The sequence below is a fragment of the Meriones unguiculatus genome, chromosome 17, assembly GCF_030254825.1.
Source record: "Meriones unguiculatus strain TT.TT164.6M chromosome 17, Bangor_MerUng_6.1, whole genome shotgun sequence".
Classification (NCBI taxonomy): domain Eukaryota; kingdom Metazoa; phylum Chordata; class Mammalia; order Rodentia; family Muridae; genus Meriones; species Meriones unguiculatus.
The window spans coordinates 40400128-40425551 of NC_083364.1; the positions used below are offsets into that span (position 1 = coordinate 40400128).

Genomic DNA, 25424 nt, shown 5'->3' on the forward strand with positions numbered 1-25424 from the left:
TCAATCTGGTGCTTTCTCAGACAATTAGGAATAGTGCTTCCTCAAGACCCAGCTATACCACTGCTAGGTATATACCCAAAATTTGCTCAAGTACACAACAAGGACATTTGCTCAACCATGTTTATAGCAGCTTTATTTGTAATAGCCAGAACCTGGAAACAACCCAGACGTCTATCAAGGGAGGAATGGATAAAGAAATTGTGATACTTTTACACAATGGAATACTACTCAGCACTCAAAAAGGAGGAAATCATGAAATTTGCAGGCAAATGGTGGGATCCAGAAAAGATCATTTTCTGAGCAAGGTTTTCTTTCTCCCAGAAGGAGAAAGAAAAACATGGTATATACTTGCTTATATAGACCTATAAGATATGATAAACATAATGAAATCTATACACCTAAAAAAGATAATCAAGAGAGCAGACACGGGGTTAGATGATCAATCCTCATTTAGATAGACAAATGGGATGTGCATTGAATGTATGACAGGAGTCTAACGCAGAAGGCATCTGAAAGACTCTACCTAGCAGTGTTTCAAAGCAGACACTAAGACTCATAACCAAACCTTCAGCAGAGTACAGGGAATCATATGAAAGAAGGGGAGTTCTTATGATGAGGAAAGGATAGGAGCTCCACAAGGACCAAATATATCTAGGCACAGGGTCTTTTCTGAGACTGACATTCAACCAAGGACCATATATTGATATAACCTACAACCTCAGCTCGGATGTAGCCTGTGGTAGCTCAGTAACCAATTGGTTTCCCATAGTAAGGGGAACAAGTACTATTTCTAACAGAAACTCAATGTCAGGCTCTTTGACCTTCCCACCCCCCAAGGGAGGAGCAGTCCTGTTAGGCCACAGAGGAGAACTTGCAACCAGTCCTGAAGATACCTGATAAAACAGGGTCAGATGAAAGGGGAAGAGGTCCTCTCATATCAGTGGACTTGGAAAGGGGCAGGGTGGAGATGAGGGAGGGTGGGTGAGATTGGGAGGGAATGAGGGAGTGGGATACAGCTGGGATACAGAGTTAATAAAATGTAACTAATAAGAAAAAATAAAATAAAAGAAGGAAAAAAGTTCAATTTCAGAATTAATATGTTTACTTTTTAAGGCTGGAAAATATATTTCCACACATTTTAAGTCAAAGAAAAACATAATTTAGCATTTTCCTTTTTTATTTCTTATTGATCTAGTCTTTTCTAATTCTAATAGTAGTGTTTGGACTTTTCTATAGCTCTTAGCCTTGAAAAAGGTAGAAATATTCTTATCATATTTTTGCATTTTGTGTATTTAAGAGTAGAAAAATACTAACTTAGCTAGTTGGTATCATTTTTATTATGAATCTTATGTATTGGAAATGTATATGATATTACTTGTATGGTTGTTTTTCACCAATCATGACCAAATTGCCTAGAAACTACACAATTAACTTCTGGATTCTTTGGCAATGTTACTTTCTCATATATACCATAAATCTTATTTTGAGAAAACCATTAAGAAATGAACTGTGGATTTTATAAATACAATTTTTAGAAAGATTTCATTTTGATTTATATTTAATGATGTGTATCCATACATGTGTGGGTATGTGTACATGATAGTGCCTGAGGAGGCCAGAAGACGATGTCAGATTTCATGGAGCTGAAGTTACGTGTAGTTGTGAGCTACCAGATGTGGGTGCTGGAAAGAAGTTCTTGTGCAAGAGCAGTACATGTTCTTAACCACTAAAACATTTCTCTAGGCCATGAACTATACCTTTTGGCATCCAAACTTTAAAATTTTAATTGTTGTGATGCAATAGAAAAACTGTCAAGTATTCTAAGGCAATTAGAAGTCCATTAGGTGATATTATTTTATTCATCTAATCTAAAATGAAGTGTTCTAAAAGAAATGGATGGAAAAGACTGTTTCTGCTTCTACATCCATGCTCCCTTATTATGTGACAATATACCCATACAAGAGTGGATGATAACTAGACAGAGATTTTTGGTCTGTATATTTTTTTCTATCTTTTCCCACTCTTATCTTACTCAAAATTTAAGAGTATATATGATCATCTTGTTTTCACAGCTAAAAGAAATAACTTCCGTTTTCATCTTCTATCCCTGCTGTACTGTCTTTATATTAGCTTCTGTTAAAATGGGAAACAATTAATGGCCTACATCAAAAAAGCCCATCAAAACTGTCATCGGGGAGAAACCTAGTCAAGCCTAAATTATATGTAATAAAATTTACCTCAAGATACTTATTGTCACTTATTTGGTCCTATTTACAAAATATTTCATTATTCTAAGAAGGTAAGTAATAGAAGAAAACAGCTTTTCAAACTGTCTTGAATGTTAGCCACAAAATATAAATTTCCTAAGGAAGGTTTGAATACTGCGTTTAGAAATCTGAAGGTCAAGAATCAAGATGTATGTACTGAACCTAGATAAAATAAAGGGAGATGAGACAAATCAAGAATATATCATAAGTGAAAGAATATATACAAAGCCCAATATAGGTAATGATTTCCCAAGATGGCAGTCAAGGCAGAATTCCCATTCAAAAATAATCAAGAGTTTAAACATATACAAATAACAAAAGAATATTAAAAACTAATTAGGGACAAGTAGATTCCATGATTAAAATATTAATAAAGCATAAAACTTTAGAGTAAAAACATGACGTAGTTCCCAAACATTTCAAAAACATCAGCAGAAATTACTTACCTCATCGTAATAAACTCTCAGCTCTGCCCGCTTAGATTTCAAGTCCCAGAATACTACAGTACCATTTTCATAACCTATTAACAGCTGAAAAACAGTAAAACAGCCATTTCTTAATTCTGACATTAATTTTAACTGCTTTCAAATAAAAAGCAATAATACTATAAAGAAAAACATGCAATACAGCCTGACTAATACTACATTTCCAGCACATAAATGTTTCCCACTATTAAAAAATTAAAAAAGCAAAAACATTGATATAGCAATTAAAAACAAATTAAAGGGCCAGTAAACCTTGTTGCAATATAAATATAACCCAAGAACTCTGCTGGGTTCTAAAGAATTAAGGAAACATGGACATATACATGACACTATGTGTGTGTGCTCTGTATGTTCTTTTTTATATATTTTTAATATTAGTTACAGTTTATTAACTTTGTATCTCAGCTGTATCCTGCTCCCTCATTCCCTCCCAATCCTGCCCTCCCTCCTTCATCTCCTCCCTGCCCCTTTCCAAGTCCACTGATAGGGGAGGACCTCTTCCCCTTTCATCTGACCCTTGTTTATCAGGTATCTTCAGGACTGGCTGCAAAGTCCTCCTCTGTGGCCTAGCATGGCTGCTCTTCCCTCAAAGAGGCCACCATTGAGCTCATGTCAGAAATAGTTGTTGTTCCCCTGACTAGGGACAACCACTTGGATAATGAGCTACCACGGGCTACATCAGAGCAGATGTTCTAGATTATATCCATACATGGTCCTTTGTTGGATAAACAGTCTCATAAAAGACACCTGTGCCCAGATATATTTGGTCCCTGTGGAGCTCCTGTCCTCTCCAGATCTTACTAACTCCCTGCATATGATTCCCTGCACTCTGCCAAAGGTTTGGTTATGAGTCTTAGTATCTGCTTTGATACACTGCTAGGTAGAGTCTTTCAGAGGCCCTCTGTGGTAGGCTCCTGTCCTGTTACTTGTTTTCTCCTACATCCAATGTTTATCCCATTTGTCTTTCTAAGTGAGGATTGATCATCTTACCCTGGGTCCTCTTTCTTGCTTATCTTCTTTAGGTATATAGATTTCAGTGTGTTTATCCTATCTTATAGATCTATATAAGTGAGTATATACCATCCTAAGTGAGGTATCCCAAAAGCAGAAAGACACAATATATTTTTAAAAAGTAAAAGTTAGAAGAAAAATAGGATAGAAAATTAAAACAGGGATTACATGGAGGCTGACTGGAACTCTATATAGGGACCTTAGAGTCGGTCTGCCTGACTGCTACCCCACCCACTCTCTGTACTACTCCCTAGCTTAACTGAGACAACTTCTTACACCCCATTTTCAGATCAGCACAGAGTGGCCTCAAGGTTGTAAGGCAAGCACAGTTTACCTCACCTGTAATCGCAGAAGTTGGGTCACAACAAAGAAAAAAAAAATCTAAACATCCACTCAACAAAGACAAGACCAGATACTCACACCATTGACTTAATTCATTCAACAAAAACAAGACCAGATAACCACACCATTGACTTAATTCAAGACGCTTAGGTCCCACTGCATTAACAATTTAAAATAGGAAAATAAAGTTAAGATATATAATCTCTAAGGAGAAAAAAAGTCAAACTGAAGTAAAACTCAACATGAAAAATTCAGGAAGTTGAACAAAAAGCTAAAAGGAAAGCTTCACCAACAGACTGGACCTGAAATCAACAAGAAAATATCAGGTCTTGAAGAAAGGGTAGAAGAAGTAAGTCTATCAGTCAAAGACAATGTTAAATCTAAAAAATCCAGGAAAGGATCATGGAGGAACTCGGAGGCCCTGTGGAAGTACGAAAATTATGATTCAAAGGTAAAAAAGAAGAAACCCAAGTCAAAGGTATAGAAAATATTTTCAACAAAATCATAAAAGATTTCCTAAATCTGAAGAGATGTTTTTCTAGATATGCAGAACACCAAATACATAGAACTAGAGAATAAACTACCATATAACATAATAATCAAAACATTAAATGTACAGAAACAAAACAAAACGCTGCAGGTCAATATAAAGACAGACCAATCAAATAACACCTTACTGTTCAATGAAGAAAATTCTAGAACCAAAGAGGCCTAAGAAAACACCACCAAAAAAACCAAAATAACAAATTAATAATATAACTCCTAATATTATAATAATAATAACAATAACTCCTAATATTAAAGATCTCAATCACTAAGTAAAAACATAGAACAATAGATTGGATTAGAAAATAGATCAACACTTCCTGACAGGGCAGCCTCACCAGGTCACAGGGGAAAAGGATACACAGTCTTGACGTGACTTGATCTGCTGGTGTAGCTTGGTAGAGGGAGGGTTCCCCCTTTCTGAGGAATAGGGAAAGGTAGTGAGTGAGAAGAGAGAAGGAGGGTGGGACCAGGAAGAGAGGAGGAAGGGGGCTACAATCAGGATGTAAAGTGACTAAATTATTAATTCATTTTTAAAAATAAAATAGGATCAACCCTTTTACTTCCTCCAAGAAACACTTCACTGTGGAGTTGGTGGTGTTACTGTGTTTCTATGCTTGTTTTCTTTTAATTTTTTGTTCTGAATTTATCTATATCTTGTGTTTTCTTGGGTGTAGTTATTTTCATTGGATTAGAGTTTTCCTTCTAGTATCTTCTGTAGGGCTGGGTTGCTGTGTATTGTTGAAGTTTAGTTTTGTCATGGAATATTTTGTTTTCTCCATCTATGTTGATTGAAAGCTTTGCTGAGTATCGTAGTCTGGGTTGGCGTCTGTGGTCCCTTAAAGTCTGCATGACATCTGCCCAGGCCCTTCTGGCTTTCACAGTTTCTGTTGAGAATTCTGGTGTGATTCTGATAGGTGTACCTTTATATGTTACTTGGCCTTTTTCCCTTACTGCTTTTTATATTTTTGTTTTTTAATTAATTACATTTTATTCATTTTGTATCCCCCCATAAACCCCTCCTTCCTCCCCTTATAATTCTACCTTCCTTCCACCTTCTTCATGCATGCCCCTCCCCAAGTCCACTGATAGGAGAGGTGTCCCTCTCCTTCCTTCTGATCTTAGTCTATCAGATCTCATCAGGAGTGGCTGCATTGTCATCTTCTGTGGCCTGCTAAGGCTGCTCCCCCTCCCCAATCAGGGGGATGTGATCAAAGAGCAGGTCAATCAATTTATGTCAGAGGTAGCCCCTCTTCCTATTACTATGGAACCCACTTGGACACTGAACTGCCATGGGCTACATCTGTGCAGGGGTTCTAGGTTATCTCCAAACATGGTACTGGGATGGAGTATGAGTCTCTGGAAAGACCCTTGTGTTCAAATTTTCTGGTTCTGTTGCTTTCCTTGTGGAGTTCCTGTCCTCTCCAGATCTTACTATTTCCCTCTTCTTTCATAAGATTCCATGCACTCTGCCCAACAGTTGGCCATAAGTCTCAGCATCTGCTTTGATAGTCTGCAGGGCAGGGTCTTTCAGAGGCCCTCTGTGGCAGGTTTCTAACTTGTTTCCTGTTTTCTTCTTCTTCTGATGTCAAGGATAAACCTACTAAAATCTGTACATCTAAAGAAACTAATCAAGAGGGAGGGCCCTGACTAAAATACCCTTACTGCTTTTAATATTTTTCCTTTGTTCTGTAGGTTTAGTGTTTTGACTATGATGTGACATGAGGAGTATCTTTTCTGGTCTAGTTATTTGGTGTTCTGTAGGCCTCTTGTATGCTTGTGGACATCTCTTTCTTTAAGTTGGGAAAATTTTCTTCTACAATTTTCTTGAAAATATTTTCTGTACCTTGGAGCCTGGAACATTCTTTTTTATCTATTCCTATTATTCTTAGATTTTATCATTTCATGGCATCCTTGATCTCTTGGATATTTTGTGTTTGGAATTTTTCCGATTTTACTTTTTACTTTTTCAGTGATCAATCCTCACTCAGAAAGGCAAATGGGATGGACATCTGAAGAGGGAGAAAACAGGGACAGGACAGGAGTCCACCACAGAGAGCCTCTGAAAGACTCTACCCAATAGGGTATCAAAGCAGATGCTGAGACTCATACCCAAACTTTGGGTAGAGTGCAGGGAATCTTATGAAAGAAGGGGGAGATAGAAAGACCTGGAGGGGACAGCAGCTCCACAAGGAGAGCAACAGAAGCAAGAAATGTGGGCACAGGGGTCTTTTCTGAGACCGATACTCCAATCAAGGACCATTCATGGAGATAACCTAGAACCCCTGCACAGATGTAGCCCATGGCAACTCAGTGTCCAAGTGGGTTTCCTAGTAAGGGGAACAGGACTGTCTCTGACATGAACTGATTGGCCTGTTTTTTTATCACCTCCACCTGAGGGGGGAGCAGCCTTACCAGGCCACAAAGGAAGACAATGCAGCCAGTCCTCATGAGACCCAATAGGCTAGGGTCAGATAGAAGGGGAGGAGGACCTTCCTAATCAGTGGACCTAGAGAGGGACATGGGAGGAGATGAGTGAGAGAGGGTAGGTTTGGGAGGGGATGGAGAAGGGGCTACAGCTTGGATACAAAGTGAATAAACTGTAATTAATAAAATTAAAAATAAAAAGAAACACTTAATGATGTTGTCAGATCACCATTAATGATCTGATCAAAACCACCATAGGGTACAGGATGGAAACAGATATTCCAAATAAATGGAACTAAAAAACAAGCAGATGTAACTACTGTAATATCTTACAAAATAGCCTTGAAAACAAAACTAAGCAGAACAGATGGGGAAAAACATTTCATACTCCTTCAAGAAAAGTCTAACAAAGGATATCAAGAGCAATAGAAACTACAGAAAGCAGACAAACTTATGGAAACTAAACAATATAGTGCTGAATGAGTGTTAGATCATGGCATGAATAAAAAGTAAAATTTTAAAATTTAATGAAAATAAAAACACAACATATTAAAATCTATAGGTCACAATGAAGGCAGTCAGTCCTACAAGGAAAATTTACATATTACTAAGTACCTACATAAAAAATGTGGAGAGAGCTCATATTAATAGCATAATGGTCCACATAGAAGACTTAGAAAAACAAGATCAAACAGCACCTAAAAAAGTAGATGGAAATTAATAAAATACAAACAAAAATAAAGAGTCAAGTAAATTAAGGATTGGTTCTTTGAAAAGGTAAACGATATTGACAAAACTTAATCCAAATTATCCAAAAGGTAAAGATGGAGAGGATCCAAATAAATAGAATCAAAGAAGAAACATTAAAATAGACACCAAGCAGATTCAGAGAATCATAAGGACCTTCTTTAAAAATTTGTATTCTTACAGCAGTCGGTCAGAATTGCCAAGATCAATGCAACAAAAGGTGACTATGTGGAGTAAAGTGAGCACTCATTTACTCTTAGTGGGAGTGCAGACTCGCACAGACACTGTGGAAGACAGTGTGACAGTCCCTCAGGAAGCTGGGAATAGATCCACCTCAACATACAGCTATACCGTGTTGGTATCTATACGGGGCATATACACAAAGAACTCTGCACTTTGCTATAGAGACACTTTGAACAGTCATGTTCACTGTTATTCTATTCTTTATAGACAGAAATTGGAACGCCTAGATGTCCTTCAGTAAATCAATGGATAGAGAAAATGTGGTACGGATATACAATAGAATATTACTTAGCCATTATTTATGAAATCCACAAGTTAAATGGATGGGGTTAGAAAAAAATATCCTGATCAAGGAAACCTGGCCCCCAAAGGACAAATATGGTATGGTAACCAGATGATAAATGAACTGTTAGTACAAGACTAAGTTCAAAGTACACCACCCATCTGCATAAAATATACTATTTCCTTTTTTAAGTGTAATTTGGATAGATATGCTCAGTGATTTGGATTAATGCTGTCTTTGGTTTCCTGACATTGTAATTAGAGGTATAGCAGGAAGGGAGAACTCAAGGTCCTGATAACTATCTCCACCTGCCAAGATTATCATCAGAGGCAATCCTGTGTCTCTGAAGTTGCTACAGAAATTAGAATACTTAGACTTGAATGATATAATGATACAATGCTGTTAGACAAGGTTATATCCTTTTCTGAATTTCATTGTGTAGATTCTGCAAAAACCCTCTTGGATCAAGTTTTATAATAGATGATCATTTACTTAGTTGCTTAGTTCATACAATTTACCGCTTACTGGAGGACCACAACATTGGTTTTGGATTTGCTAATACTAATGCCTGCTCTGACTTTTCACATAATTGTTCTGAAAAAAAATTTTCTTGTAAAAATGATCAGTAATGTTCCTATTTATATTTGTATTCCATATGTATTTACAGAGCATTTCAGAATCTTTCTTCAAGGGCAACAGGCTCTCCTTTGCATCACTATATTCAGGATGTGAGAATTGACTTACATTTGGAAGGTTGATGAGATGTCATTTTTTTCCACGTTGGTGAAAATATTAAGAGAAAACTACTCTCTGCCTTTTTTTCTGATTATGCAGCTCAAACAACATCTCAATCAAATCCCTGCCCACCTAATTTTGTTGTTAGAAGCATCGTGCAGTATTAGTTAATATCATGGATTCATGCAATGCCTCTCTAGCTTAGCTGCTTGTTATAGTAATTTATGCCCATGCTGCCAGATGGTTAAATATTGCCACCTGGCCTCTACCAATCTAGATATTTAATCTTCATAGATATTATGGAGACTGACTCTTTGCTATCATTTCCTACTGTCAACAAAGGCCTAAAAAGATATCCACTACCTAGCTTTATAAATATGTAACATGCTTTTCCAGAGTAATCCTTCCTTAGGAGAAACAGTATCCTTAGAAGCCACCTGGGGAGCAATGAGGAGGGGGCTTAGTTGAACAAATAATATATTCATTTTAATACTCTCAATTCCTGTTTTTTTCTGATCCCTTCCTTAATACTATACCAGACAGTATAGTTAGAATCTCTAGTTACCATATGTCTCTGTTGAGTCAAGGCTTCAAAGTACTATCCCTGCAATCTACTATGGCATGTGTCCTCACTAAATTATATTCCAAGCTATACTCTATGTAAATGAACTGACTACTATATAGCCACCAATTTCAAACCCTTAGAAATCAATTATAAATACATTTTTGTTGCCTGACAACATCAGGGTCTTCAGTTTCTTTTGTAAATATTTGACTTATTTATATTCTGTTTCCTCGTAGAGTAAGAGTTAAGAATCAATGATAGATTGTAGTGACAGCTGAGGTCTTATTCTGGTTTGATACCTGTGTTAATGACTCCAGGTATCCTTTTGAATACAAATATCAGCCTCCTAACAAAGAAAACCTGTTTTCTCTACGTAACTTGAAAGTGATATTCTGCTGGCCAGATGGGTTCAGGGAGGTGGAGGCTGGTACAGAGTTACAGTTTTCTCAGGCTGACCTGTCTAAATTTTCCTACCCTGGTGTGATAGTTCAAAGGATGATTTTTAAAAAATAGTCACATATTGATCCAAAATTTTGATATGCATTCCAATTTTTTAAAATAAAGTCTTTAAAATGTATGTATTATTTAAAACTCTTGAGATGAAATTATCTGTACTTAGAATGGACCAAATACAATGACTGGTAACCTTATAAGAAAAGGAGAGGACACAGAGAAACAGAAAAGACAGTCATAAGAAGGTAAATGCAGACGCTCGTGTTATATTTCCTCAAGTCAAAGAATAGCTAAGCTATAAGAGGCAACTCAAATAACAACACATGCTGGAGAGGTTGTGGAGAAAGGGGAGCCCTCCTCCATTGCAGATGGGAATGTAAACTGGTACAGCCACTTTGGAAATCAATCTGGTGCTTTCTCAGACAATTAGGAATAGCGCTTCCTCAAGACCTAGCTATACCACTCCTAGGCATATATCCAAAAGTTGCTCAAGTACACAACAAGGACATTTGCTCAACCACATTTGTAGCAGCTTTATTTGTAATAGCCAGAACCTGGAAACAACCCAGATTTCCATCAATGGAGGAATGGATACAGAAATTGTGGTATTTTTATACCATGGAATACTACTCAGCAATCAAAAACGTAGAAATCATGAAATTTGCACGCAAATGGTGGGATCCAGAAAAGATCATTCTGAGTGAGGTATCCCAGAAGGAGAAAGACACACATGGTATATACTCACTTATATAGACCTATAAGATATGATAAACAATAAAATGTAACTGATAAGAAAAAAATAAAATTAAAAAATAAAAATAAAACACACATCCATGTTAAAAAAAAAGATATGATAAACATAATGAAATCTATATACCTAAAGAAGATAAACAATAAAGAAGACCCAGGGTAAGATGATCAATCCTTACTTAGAAAGACAACTGGGATGGGTATTGGACATAGGAAAAAACAAGTAACAGGACAGGAGCCTACCACAGAGGTCCTCTGAAAGACTCTACCTAGAAGTGTATCAAAGCAGATACTAAGACTCAACCAAACCTTCGGCAGAGTGCAGGGAATCATAACAAAGAAGGGGGAGTTAGTATGATGTGGAGAGGATAGGAACTCCACAAGCATCAAATATATCTGGGCACAGGGGTCTTATATGAGACTGTTTATCCAACAAAGGACCATGTATGGATATAACCTAGAACCTCTGCTCTGATGTAGCCCATGGTAGCTCAGTAACCAAGTGGGTTTCCCTAGTAAGGGGAGCAGGAACTCTGACAGGAACTCAATGGCAGGCTCTTTGACCTCCCCAACCCTCCAAGGGAGGAGCAGCTCTGCTAGGCCACAGAGGAGGACTGTGCAGCCAGTCCTGAAGATACCTGATAAAACAGGGTCAGATGAAAGGGGAAGAGGTCCTCCCCATCAGTACACTTGGAAAGGGGCAGGGAGGAGATGAGAGAGGAAGGGTGGGGTTGGGAGGGAATGAGGGAGCAGGATACAGCTGGGATATAGAGTTAATAAAATGTAACTAATAATAAAAAGAAAAAAAAAAGAAAAAAAGAAAACTATCCCCTAGGGCTTCTAGAGGGAACCTGGCCCAGCCAGTACACTGAGTTAGATTTCTGGCTTCCAGAAATATGAAAAACAAAATATTTATTGTTTTAAGTCATCGAGTCTGTGGTCATTTGTTATGGTAGCATTAAGACAAAAATGTATAAGAAGCTGGGGTAATGTTCTTCCTAATAACGACACTGGCCAATGAGCGTGATAACAATTGGTTTCCTCATAAACAGCTCTTGAGCCCAATTTTGGCATAGTTTTTCTAAAGATGAAAGCAGTAAGAGTTCCTCTAAAAATACCTTAAAATGCCCTTGAGATGAGGTAAATCAGTCATCAACATCTGGGATGATGTAGCCAGAATAAAGAGCAAATGCTACTGTACTGCTTAGTACTGACAAGGCATGTGCTTAGCATGCACAAGAAACTGGGTCTGATACTCAGACCCATAAGAAAGTCCTTCACTTGACAAAAAAAAAAAAAAAAAAAAAAAAAAAAAGGTTAGATGTTGATATGTAAGAGGTGCATGATATCTTCCAGGTGGGCCTAAACTAATACAATGAGTCCTTAAGAGAGGAGAATTTCCTCAGGTGTAATCAGACAGAGATTGCCATCATGGACAAAGCTGGGGATATAGTTCATCATTAGCTCTAAAAATCAGACAGAACTACAAAAAAACGTGTGAAGCTTGTGAAAAAGCAAGAAATCATGTCTTTTCTAGAGTTGCCTAAATGAGTTCAGTTCAGTGAGGCTCCTGCTGGCTTTCTGGCACAGAGAACTGTGACAAAATAAATTTTTGTTTTAAGCCACTCTAACAAAATAGCTTATATCAGTACCAGAAAACTAATACAAAGCCATCTAAAAATCTGTTATTATAGATAACATCATTATAACTGTCATTAACTCATATAAAAGTATTTGGTCTCCTACTTTCCAGCCTTTACAGGAGTCTTCACACTAGTTAATCACACAAAAATGTCCAAATAATTATGATTTTATTGTATGCCAGGATTTGATGTGTCTCCACTTGATATCTTCAACAAATTCTTTGGTTTTTATATAGAAGACGATCTAACTATAAGAATCCCATCCAGGTGCCAACAATCTAGACAAGGCCTCAGCAAACTTTTATATAAAGGACCAGAGAGCAATTATTGTAGGAAATGAAGGTTATTTCATCTAGGCACAAATGCTTAGCTTTGTTCTTAAGGTAAGAAAGAGGCTGCAGGTGCTATGATTTACTGTTGTCTGAACCAGAGTTCTGTAGGAATAAGCCTGAGGCGAGGTTCTTATGATAATATTTCATGAAAAATCGACTCTCTGGCTTTCGGTACTAAAGGGAAAGTGAAGTGAAGTAGAAGTAAAATGACTCAGAATTATGCTAACCGTTACTTCGTGGGGAGAGTCAGAAGAGACACATCAATAACTCTCTGGCAGGTGTTTCATCAGTATAGACTTGTGTCCTCGTCTCTAATTCATGACTCAGAACAACCCAGCTAGAGGGAGGGAAATAGTTCTTTCCCTGTCTCTTGTCTGACATTGGCTAAAGTCCTTCCATAGGAAGTTAGCATATTTCACTAGACAGCCATGTCATCTGACCCATGTAGACATTTTTAGATAGGGCAGAAGGTTTACTTTATACTGTATAATACCTTGTGAATCCAGAACTAGTGAGAAAAGCCAGGCGTGCTGGGTGTAGCTGGTGAGCTTCAGGAGGTAGTACTGTAAGAAGCTTATGAGCCCTGCCAAACCTGAAGTGAAGCAAGTACGGAAGTGTTTGGGAGACAACACTGACAGAATCCAAAAAGATGGGCTCGTTATGATTTACCATACAGAAGTTTCTAAGAACAGCACCTTTCTCCATTTGACAGACTGATGTTCAAATTTTTTTAGAAATAGTGTCTTGGAGGAAAGATGTTCCATAGGAACCTGACATCAGTACTTGGTTAGTGTTCTTATATCACATCAAGCCTCCAAGGAGTCTCTCTTTCTACATTGAATTTATCTCAGAAAAGTAAAAGAAGTGTTTAAGTAAGAGGATCTATCAACATATTTCAACAAATTAAAAAGAATGCTTAACTCGATACATGCAGAAACCCATTGAACAAACTTCAACACCACTTGTAATTTAAAACTCTCAGTACTAGAAATACATGGAATATTTTTGTTCTTATTGGTAGGAGGGTGAGGGTAGGGAGAGAATCTAGGGCCTCAACTTATTACATAAATCTCTAAACCCAAAATAACTCGTTTTTATTCAATAATGTGCTAGACTACGATTGGGATGTAAAATGAATGAATAAATAAATTTTAAAAAATAATGTGCTAATCATATCATCTGCAAATAGTGATACTTTGGCTTCTTCCTTTCTGATTTGTATCCCCTTGACCTCTCTTAGTTGTCTTATTGCTCTAGTTAGGATTTCAAGTACTATGTTGAAGAGATAAGAAGAGAGTGGGCAGCCTTGCCTTGTCCTTGATTTCAGTGGGATTGATTTAAGTTTCTCTCCAAAGACCTGGAGGAGTCAGGAGCTCCACAAAGGAGACCAACATAGCCAAGAATCTGGGCTTAGGAGGTCCTGCAGAGACTGATGAATCAACCAAGGACCATGTATGGAGAGGACCTAGACTCCTGCTGAGATGTAGCCCATGGGCAGCTCAGTCTCCATTGGGGGTCTCTAGTAAGGGGAGCAGGGGCAGTCTTTGACATGAACTCAGTTGCCTACTCTTTGATCACCTCCACTCAGGCCACAGAGAAAGAGAATCCAGGCAGTCCTGATGAGAGCTGATAGGCGAGGGTCAGATAGTAGGAAAGGAGGACCTACCCTATCAGTAGATTAGGGGAGTGACATGAGGTGGGGGGGGGGAAGGGTGGGACAAGGAGAAGATGAGGGAGGCAGCTACAGCAGGGATACAAAGTGAATAAATTGTAATAAATAATAAAGAAAAAATCCAACCACACACAAAAAATAATGTGCTAGGTTCTGGCCAACAAAACAAGATACATAACTATAGCAACAGAACAGAAGCATTTGTGATACTTTTATAATTTGTACAGAGAAATCTAAGGGCAGATACTAAAAACATTAAATGATGCTGCAATTTTTAAAACACAGTATTTTTATATACTAACAATAATCAGCTTATTATCAAACTGACTTAACAAAAATTAAGTCAGGGGACAGCAATATGGAATCAGCAGGAAAAGCACCTGCAGCCAAATCTGATAACCTTAGTTTGAACCCCAGAACTTACATAAGAGAAGACCAACTCCATAAGCTGTCCTCTGACCTACACACACACACACACACACACACACACACACACACACACACACACAATGTAAGTGTAAAAAAATGATCAGAACAGCAATAAATCTAAAATAGTATACAGAGATAATCTAACAAAAAGATTACAATTTTTATTTTAAAATTATAGTTATTTAAAAATATGAAAGAAAAGCAAATCATTTTCAAAGATGGAACTTGCATATCAGTGAGAAATTTGACTCAGTGAGTGGAATATTTAAATACACAAAGCAAAAGCATATCCCTATGACAAAACAACGTGAAATAATTTATGCAGAAGTTAAACTTAAATTACAAAGCATGAGTACTTAAACTTGACGGAAAAACTAGGATTATGTTTTTTCTCAAGGAAGGAAAGACTTACTAAACCAAAGGCAAGATGAAAAGAACAACAAAATTGAATATAGTGAGAACAAAAACCTGGTCTTGCAAGAAGGCGGGGTTTACCGTGGGCGACAGACTAACACGCTGTAGAGCGGCGCGTTGGCCTTGGTGTTCTGGCATCAATATTCATGTATTTTATAATCCTTTTTAATTGTCAAAACACACGCACCACAGACTGCATTCTTCCAGAAAAACTTGGATAACACGCACAAGCGCTCACACACACACATACATTTTACCATTCTCCCCGGTACCACGCCTACTGCCCTCCCCAGCTTTGTACCTATCTGCTCAGGCTCTTGTTCTTGGGCTCTTGTTAGTATTATACATGAACTAATACAGATGCATCGTCGCATAGTTTTATGCCTCACTGCTCTAGAATTTTTTAAAAAAATGTTCCTTAGTAAATGTTCCACTATGTGCATACCAACATTCATTTATTTATCGCTTGATTATTATAAATATTATCCCTTAGTCATGTAAATATTATGGATTTATGAAAGGATTATCTAGGTCAGATTATTTAAAGCATGTCTCCTAAATTATTATAATACCATTTTCTGTGCCTGTATATATATAAAGACACATATCTACATTTCTAATCTAAATTATGAAATGATCAGGAATTTTTTAGAATCTGATAATGTGTTAGCTACATCTTCATGGCTGCACAGCCTTTTCTAGTATTTTCTAGCATAGCCACTATCTAGTATTATTATTCTTAACATTTTCCTGTCTGATTGGGAAAATGGTACAACCATATTTTCCAGACTGCCAAATGAGCATGTTTCCTTCACACCCCAATAGACTATACCTGCACATGAAATACAGAAAAAGTTTGTCCCATTTGCTTTTTAAGTATCTAGAACAATTTTTAAATACTTTTTTGAGCTTATGATATAATTTCATCATTTTCTATTTCCCTTTCTCCCTCTAAACTCTCCCACATAACCCCTCTGCTGTATTTTTAATTAATGATCTTATTTTCCATTAACTGCTGTTACATGTGTGTATGTATTTGTATATATGTATATATTCCTTAACAATTGCGTATAGTTCATACGTTATGGACAACGTGTTCTTGTGTGTATGTTTTCGTGCTGACCGCTAGGTCTTGAAGAGCCAGTTGTTACACCATTGCTTAGGGAAGACTTTCTCCCACTCTTAGCATTCCTTGGCTGCCCACAGTTCTTTGTGGAGTGTTCAGGCCTCATGTGTTTTTATCAATAAACTCTGACAACATTTGTTTGGCATTACGATCTATTTATGGATTGATTTAGAGGTACCTAACATTGTTTCATCAGTAGAAATTGCCTTCCATGTTGGATTTTTGTTGGACTACCTCAGTTCCTAGCTTTTAAAAGTAAGAATTTACTTAAAAAAAAAAAACAAAAAACTAAACCTATAGTAAATAATTTACTAATTTTTATATAGTGCCTAGTAGGAATTATATACTTGACAAGACATCCATAAAGACAACATGTTCTATCTCAAACTATAAACTGCGTCATTATCAAAGGCAAATTATAAAATAATAAAGATTGTTTTTATACTCTGATAATGTATTAGCTACATCTGTACAGCTGTGACTAAAATATCTAAGAGATCAAAGGAACAAATGATTTATCATGGTTTTCAATTTCAAACAGTCTAGTCCTTATTAGTCTTGAGCTTGAGGCTCAAATTCATTAGTATTTGAGTTTGAGTTTGTTTTGTGTCATGGAAAGCCACAAAACAAAGAAACAGCATATAGGAAAAGGCCAGAGGATAAATAGATCCAACATCGCATCCCTCTTAACCTACTCTTCCAACTAGACTCCATCTAGTACCTTTTCCCAAACCCCAATAGTGTTATATTATAAAGTCACCAAGGGATTGATTCATTGAGTAAGAGAGAGCCCTAATTCTCTAACCATCCCTAGAAATTACGGCAGACTCACATACAGGTGTGCTTCACTAATCTCTTGGGCATTTTGTTTTTTGCCATGACAAAATTGACAAATACTCTCTATATTAGGTGGATTTATAAAAAAAATCAAAATTATCAAATTTTTTTTTCAATGCAGTTTATTCAGGAACATTGAACAATCCTCGGACCCCGGGGAAAGCCAGCCCACAGCTTAAATAGCCTCTGGGTAGCCAACCCAGGCGTGCCACGGGGGCAATGCAGATAGGTCCACATACATGGAAGCAAGCCAGATCCTCGGCCTTAGCCAAATGTGGAGTTGTTCGTGACAGAGAGCACTCACCATTGGGAAGGTGGAAGGCGGAAACCAGCTCCATCTTTAAGGCATAGCATTCCGCAGCTCTCTACAGTTCCCCCTTTTTGTTTTAGACGCATCAGGCAAGAGTAGAGGTCTGATCTCTGATATTAGAAATAAATTGGGACTTTGTACAGATGTTCATTTAGGTGTCATCCACCCAAAGAGCATCAGACCCGTCCGATACCTTTTTCTCAGAGGCGGGACCTGGGGCATCAACCCATATTGGCCATACTTTGTTAATACCAAAACCAAATATCAGATACAAGATTAAGGATATGATTAGTCATACTATTAAATTAAATCACATAATATTTAGAAATAAAAGCTACTCTGTTACCTTCTCAACAACAATGATTTAAGTATCAAATTTACTTCTAGGTAAAATAAAAACTTAGAGCATTAGTAGCAAGAGCTACTAATTATTTATTTGTTTACTTGTTCATTCATACTCTCAGTAAGATTTACTTTTAAATGCCACTGAATTTTACATACCAATTAAGATGTTAAATCTCAAGAAACATTTTCAAATATCTTTTTTCTGAAACTATGGTAAACAAAAGCAAGAATGAAATAGGATACTTACTTTTCCTTCGTCTCTTGGGCTATCACTTAAATGTACAACTGGGCCTGGATGAGTCTTTGTGGATCTGTTAAATCAATTCAGAGCAATTATTTAAAACTAAACAGTAGAAAATGGTAAAATACGCCCCCCCCCCCCCGATGTAGCCCATGGACAGCTCAGTCTCCATGGAGGTTCCCTAGTAAAGGGAGCCTGGCAGTCTCTGGCATGAACTTGGTTGCCTGCTCTTTGATCATCTTCCCCTGGAAAGGTGGCCTTACTAGGCCACAGAGAAAGAGGATCCAGACAATCTTGATGAGACCTATAGGCTAGGGTCAGATAGTAGGGAAGGAGGACCTCATCTATCAGTAAATTAGGGGAGGGACATAAAGGGAAAGAGGGTGGGAGGGTGGAACCAAGGGGAGATGAGGGAGGGGGCTACAGCCAGGATACAAAGTGAATAAATTTTAATAAATAATAATAATAATAAATTAAGATTAAGATGGAATACACTTCCAGGGGGTAGGGATAAGCCTCCAATTCACTTAAATTTTAGCTTCCTTTTTTAATTACTTTTCTTCTTCCTATTAAATCTAGTAAAATAGGGCTGTTGTTGTTTTTAAATCAGGCATAAAAATTAAGTTCTATATTGAAAAACAGCACTCTTAATTACATTTTTGTAAAATAAGAGTCCTTAGTATTTTAATAGCTTTTATTAATACAGAGAAATGATACAGCCACAGGCTTGTATATCAAACCTATTTCAACGCAATTTTAAAGTGCTTACCTAATATAGGATTTCCTTTGACATGAAATTTCCTATGATTTTTGTCCCTAAAGCAAAGTACAATGTCACCCTGGATTTAAAAAGAAATTCTTTACTGATTAACTAGTAATAGCTATCCTACAGAAAACTGGCAACCTTGGAGAAACCTAGTTTCTTATTATATCTATTTTATCTGATTTTCCAATGTAACGACTACTAAGTAATGTGTACAACAGCACAATTAAAAGTTAAAAGGACCATGTCAATCCGACCTTAAATTTATTCTACTCTGATTATCTGGCATGGTTTCTTTATAAACCTACTTTTAAAAGGAAACATGAGACTTTGGCAGGGGTGGGGAGAGGCCTCCTCTAAATGAAGACCTTGGTTTTGTTTCCAGTGATGGGATTTCTAACAGACCTTTATGTTTTCAGATTTAAATATTAAACTAATGAGTCTCTTAAAAAATAAACCTAATTTAACATTACTGAATATGATTGTGTCTTAGTTAAACATGATATGGTCTGACATGACCACAGAATTGTTTCTCATTGACACAGCCCTTTCCATGATCCAATTGTTGCAGAGGACACAAAGACAAATAAACTTCATACAGAAAGGGTAATCTACTTGTGACTGAGTTGGCACAGTTCTACTTTATTTTTAAAAAACAAATAAAATCTATGAAGATCCTTTACAAAACAATACAGGCTATTTAAATCTTAGAAATTATTTTAAAACTGATAAGTAAATAATTCTAGGCTTTTCTTAATAATGACTCCTAAAAGTGACTCAAAGAAATATAGATGTTGGTAAATTTCATGAATGGATTCATGCATTCCATTCATAAATGTATTTTCTCATCTAAAAATGGACATAGTACAATTGACCTTACTTAATATATTATTATATAAATATATATATCCTAATTTAACGGTAAAAGATCACATTCAACAGTATATACTGAGGTTGTTCTATTTGAAAATCAGAATTACTATTTGTATTCTAGTGTATATTTTAAAGAAAATATATACAAGCTACAAAGAAAAGTTCATAGAACTCTTTTTAGTTCTATTCATATGTAATATACACTTACATATAATTATGGTATTCTGGAAAATTAAATGCTTCTTATAAAGAATAATGTCCTTAATTATTTTTTTAGTAAATAAAATAGTCAACAAACCAAAACTGCTATCTATCCGTTGGTTTTTGTCAGACCAACAATTATTAAAGTGTATTGCATGATAAATTAGTGAAAACAATGTTTCATAGAAAGAACTATCTATACTTATAGTTTAGAAACTCTGAATTAAACAATGTAAAGTATTATACCTTTGCAAATCTGCATAGTAAATCTATATGTTAATGCAACTAAATATTCAATTGTTTCCAAAATTATTGATGTACTCCATTTTTTAATCATGAAATCATATTAAAGAAATATATTTTGGAAATACAGGTTAGACCATATGTTAGACTCTTCCATTTTAAAGCCTTACTATATAGTAAAAGTGTTCTAGTTCAGACAATAATTCAACATTTAATTTGGATTTTGTAATGAAAGTTTAGAGTATAAAAGATATTTGTTTTATATTATAATATATTAAAATTAAGGGGAAATGTTTTATGCTGTTTTGCTACTTGAAGATAATGACTGTTAGCATGCTGGTTATTTTCTGTCTGTTTCTCTAACATTAACTTCCAAAATCCCAGAAAGTGTCACTAGCAAAACATCACTGTCACAAAAGTGACAAAATTCTGAGATAGCATTTATTTCTAACATATCATAAGTAGTAGAGAGCAATCAAAAGATCATTTGGGAGCCTGGGAGTTGTATTAAATTTTTATTTATTACAGTGAAATTAAATTCTCTGAGACACACTTTGGAAAATCTACTTTAAATTAAAATCATTGAGATTAAAGAAATAAGTTATTATCAGAACAGATTTAAGATTCATTTCAAAATAATCTTTCCTTTAGAACTTCAGAGAGTAACAGAACTCATAGGAAAATGAGTCTGCTCTTCCAGAGGATCTGGGTTCAATCCCTATCCCTGACAGGGCAGCTCATAACCACCTCTAACTACAGTTCCAGGGGATCTGATACCCTCTTTTGGCAAGTACACAATGGTGCCCAGACACATGCAGGCAAAACTCAGATACCATAAAATAATGAAATAAAACAAGAAAGTTCAAGCTGTAGTATCAGAACATGAAGGATCTTGAGTAACTGCTTTTCTTTGAACTCAGAACAATATTACAGCAAGGCAAAAGATAAACGCTTTCCATTAATAAGAATGCCTACTGATTATGATTATTTTCATATAAAACAATTCATTCTCACTATGGCTATGTAATGTTAATTATAATATCACGACGTCTTTACATGAATAAACTTTAATGTTTATTCATGGCTGATATATGTATCCTTTTATTATTCACATTATTTATAATGTATAAAAATAACATTAATACAACCATCTATTTTTAAGTTATCTATGGTTTTATTTAGTTCAGTTTCATTTAAATTACATATTAGCAATAGATTTATCAACTAATTATAATCCCAAAGTTATATAATATATGCAATATTTTAGTCAAATAAAGTGACAGTCAAGTTCAAACTTACAGTTCAATTGCCTTGTTCCACATGATGACATATCCAGAAAGAATGAAAGATTCAATATTTACAATATGTGTATTTCCTCTTTCTGTTCCAACATAGAGCCATTTACTCTGGAAAGGTAGATGACAGTAAGTAATTCTGAAAGAAAGAAAATTATAATTAAAATATCTGAATTTTACATCTGATCAGTACAATTTCCTTACACACATCACACTAACATATAGTTATAGTTATATAAATAATAGAAAAACCTATGTACTGAGGTAGCATTTCCTCATTAATAAGAGGACATAGGACAAAAATAACAATATATCATTAAAATGAATAGTGACTATCATTATTAAATAAATGTCTATTATGGGCATGAATTTATGTTTTATATTTCTTGACCATTAGACAAAAACATGAAAGTTGTGGATAATAATGGGAACAATGTGTTTGATATGTATGCACCCTGAAAATATTTAAATCAGATTATGAAGTCTTATGAAATCTTTTTTCCAGCATTAGTAAATGGTGGTACATTATTGTCATTTGTGGTCATACTGTGGGACTGTATTTCAGAGCTTCCTTCTCATATCTGACATCGTAGTACTTGTTAACCAACCTTCCCCAGCCTTCCCCACACCCTTCTTTCTTCCCTGGCTCTGCTTCTGGTAACCACCATTACTAAGAGATCAGCTGCACTATTGGTCATCCTGAATGCGGTGCTAAAGCGTGTATGTATTCCTGTCTTACACAGAAAAAACTAAAATGATTTTTCCAGGAGCAGAAAATTGAACTTTGCTTTTAAATATTTTTGATAAACTACAATAGGCACATTATAGTCAAAATGACAAAGAAATATTCTCATAATTAATACTTCTAAAACTGTGACTAGGTATGTACTTTGAAAATGGAACCATTCTACAAGGTCATTTAAACTGTCTAATATGATGAAGATACTTCTAAATGCTTTACATAGTATGTACAAAATACAATATAAATTATAAATCTCTGGTCTACACATGTTTAATTCTATCTCTATAGATGCATACGTAAGACAGAAACTGCTGGCTTTGAAATTGCCAAATCCAATAGCTAATACAAGTAAGTGAAAAAAACTGATACAAACTATTCCTATTCAGTTACAAAATTCTTATGTTCCCACTGAGCTCCACTGTTTATTTATTTAAATAAAAGTCACTTCAAAGATAAATTAGGTACTTAATGAACATAAATTTCAGAGTTCATGGAGTAGTAGCTATCTCTACATGAGAGTATAAATCATTTACTTTGTGCAAATGCTTGGCATTTAAGTATTAGGAGGAAAAATGTTAAGTTCAGAGAAATCACTTTATTCTTCCCTTAGTGTGTGTGTGTGTGTGTGTGTGCGTGCTGCATACTTCAGGCTACTTGCTGTCTTTTTTTTTTTTCTACCTCCCATTTCAATGTACAAGTGTTAGACTTTCTTTAGTTTAATTGTTCTAGCTTCATCTTCATAATGGGCTTTCTGGCTAGCTCTGAGACCCATTCAGTATCTAGGGCCATCAGAACGACTACATATGTAATAGGAAATGTAACAACTCATCTACGAGCATTTTAATTGGTCTCTCTAATTTGCATTCATTGTGCTCTTCTAGACACATTTTACAACATTTATGAATGCTCTTTCTGTATGTACACCTGCACTCCAGAAGAGGGCATCAGATCCCTTTACAGGTGGTCATGAGCCGCCTGATGTGGGTGCTGGGAATTGGACTCAGGTCCTCCGGAAGAGGACCCAGTGCTCTTAACTGCTGAGCCATCTTAGTAGCCTCCTCTAGACTCTTAAAAGGATAATAAATTCACAGATAATATCTTGCCAGAACATGCGACCGCATAAAATGTTTCCTAGAGTTTACTTGGAAGATTATCTAATGAACTACCACGAAAACTGAAGAAAATTTTAATATTAGGCAAACAGCTACACTTTAAAAAAACGAATGGTAAATTCACACAATTCCATCTTATAACATGCATAAGACTGACACTGATGACTGCAATGGCACCCAAGAGTCAACAGTGAAGACAAAATGTGTCTGGTGCACAATCTCAGCCTGCCATACTGAATGTTTCCATATCCTACTTCTCTGGACCAAATGTTATCTACCTGTGAGAAGTACCAGGCGTACGACATTAAAAACACTAGAAACTTGCTATGACATAATCAACTGCAAAGTTAATTGATTTTTCTAATTAATGAGTAACCTATGTGATATTGAAAATCATTGATTAAAACATGAAGTCTAGAATAGCTGTCTCCAAGGGATATTTACTAATATTGCACAGTAAATAACTTGATGGTCACGTTTCTAGGCAACAGATGATCAATTTTTTATTTGACCTTCAATAGAAATAGGAACTCATTTTAAAGCAGATATAAAATCGACCCTTTCTGAATCATAGAGAGATGGAGAAAACATAATCTAAGAGCTTCAAACAGGATGTGAGGAAACCTCAATATGATACAGTGATCTCAGCAGTTAACAAGTAAATTCTGAGAACTGCCAGGCTCAGTGATGAAGCCTGAGGCAGGAGGTAGAACTCCAATGTAAACAGGCATACTTTAATTCTTCCTGACCCTCACTTAGGACTCAATTTGGCAATCCTGTCATTTATATAATATTTGGATTTTTAATAAAATGGCAATATGGGTTTGGTGCCAGGTTCCTTTAAGTTTGGTGTGTTTATTCTTTGTATTTTTTCACCACCTTTATCTATCAAAACTGCTTTTTTTCACAGTACACCATATCTTATGTTACAATGATTTGACATGGATTAAATTTTTTTAGTTTTTGTGATTGTTAGATTAAAAAAATAGTGTTGAGTATTAAACACATTTTAGCTATGTGCTCTACTACTGGGCTGTATCTCTGGCCCTGATGTTATGTATCTTGTGCATAGATTTAAAGAAATTATTTTTTTATTTTATTTTAATCACAGGTCATTCACCTGTATATCAGCCGTAGACCCCTCCCACTTTCCCTCCCAATTCCATCCTCTCTCCCTCATCTCCTCCCTGCCCTCTTCCTTATCTGTGGCCTAGCAAGGCTGCTCCTCCCTCGGGGGTGGGAGGGAGGAAGCAGAGATCAATGAGCCAGTCGCTGAGTTCATGTCAGAAATAATCCTTGTCCCCCATACTAAGGAACCCACTTGGATACTGAGCTACCATGGGCTATATCCGAGCAGGGGTTTTAGGTTATATCCATGTATGGTCCTTTGTTGGAGAAACAGTCTCATAGAAGACCCCTGTGCCCTCATATATTTGGTCTTTATGGAGCTCCTGTCCCCTCTAGGTCATACTAACTCCCTCTTCTTTCATATGATTCCTGGTACTCTGCCGAAGTTTGGTTATTAGTCTCAGTATCTGCTTTGATACACTCCTAGGTAGAGTCTTTCAGAGTCCCTCTCCTGTTACTTGTTTTCTCCTACTTCCAATGTCGATCCCCTTTGTCTTTCTAGGTAAGGACCGATCATCTTACCCCTGGTCCTCTTTCTTGTTTATCTTCTTTAGGTGTATAGATTTCAGTATGTTTATCCTATCTTATAGGTCTAGTACCCACTTATAAGTGAGTATTTACCATGTGTGTCTTTCTGCTCCTGTGACACCTCACTCAGAATGATCTCTTTTCTAGATCCATGATTTCCTTGTTTTTAACTGTTGAGTAGTATTCCATTGTGTAAAAGTACCACAATTTCTATATCCATTAATACGTTGGTGGACATCTGGTTGTTTCCAGGTTCTGGCTATTACAAATAAAGCTGCTACAAACATGGTTGAGCAAATGTCCTTGTTATGTACTTGAGCATCTTTTTGATATATG

At 36.1% G+C, this 25424-nt stretch overlaps 1 protein-coding gene across 9 annotated transcripts in view; it reads right to left on the bottom strand.

The window, feature by feature from the left end:
• The window catches only part of Stxbp5l (syntaxin binding protein 5L), a 257234-nt gene that overhangs the window by 161921 nt on the left and 69889 nt on the right, over window positions 1-25424 (bottom strand). For all 9 annotated transcript variants that reach the window (XM_060370356.1, XM_060370363.1, XM_060370360.1 and 6 more), the window contains exons 6-8: window positions 21583-21717; window positions 18210-18273; window positions 2714-2797 (exon numbers count right to left, since the gene is read on the bottom strand). In XM_060370356.1, the coding sequence (XP_060226339.1) occupies window positions 2714-2797; window positions 18210-18273; window positions 21583-21717 (283 nt within the window). The remainder of the gene's footprint in view (window positions 1-2713; window positions 2798-18209; window positions 18274-21582; window positions 21718-25424) is intronic.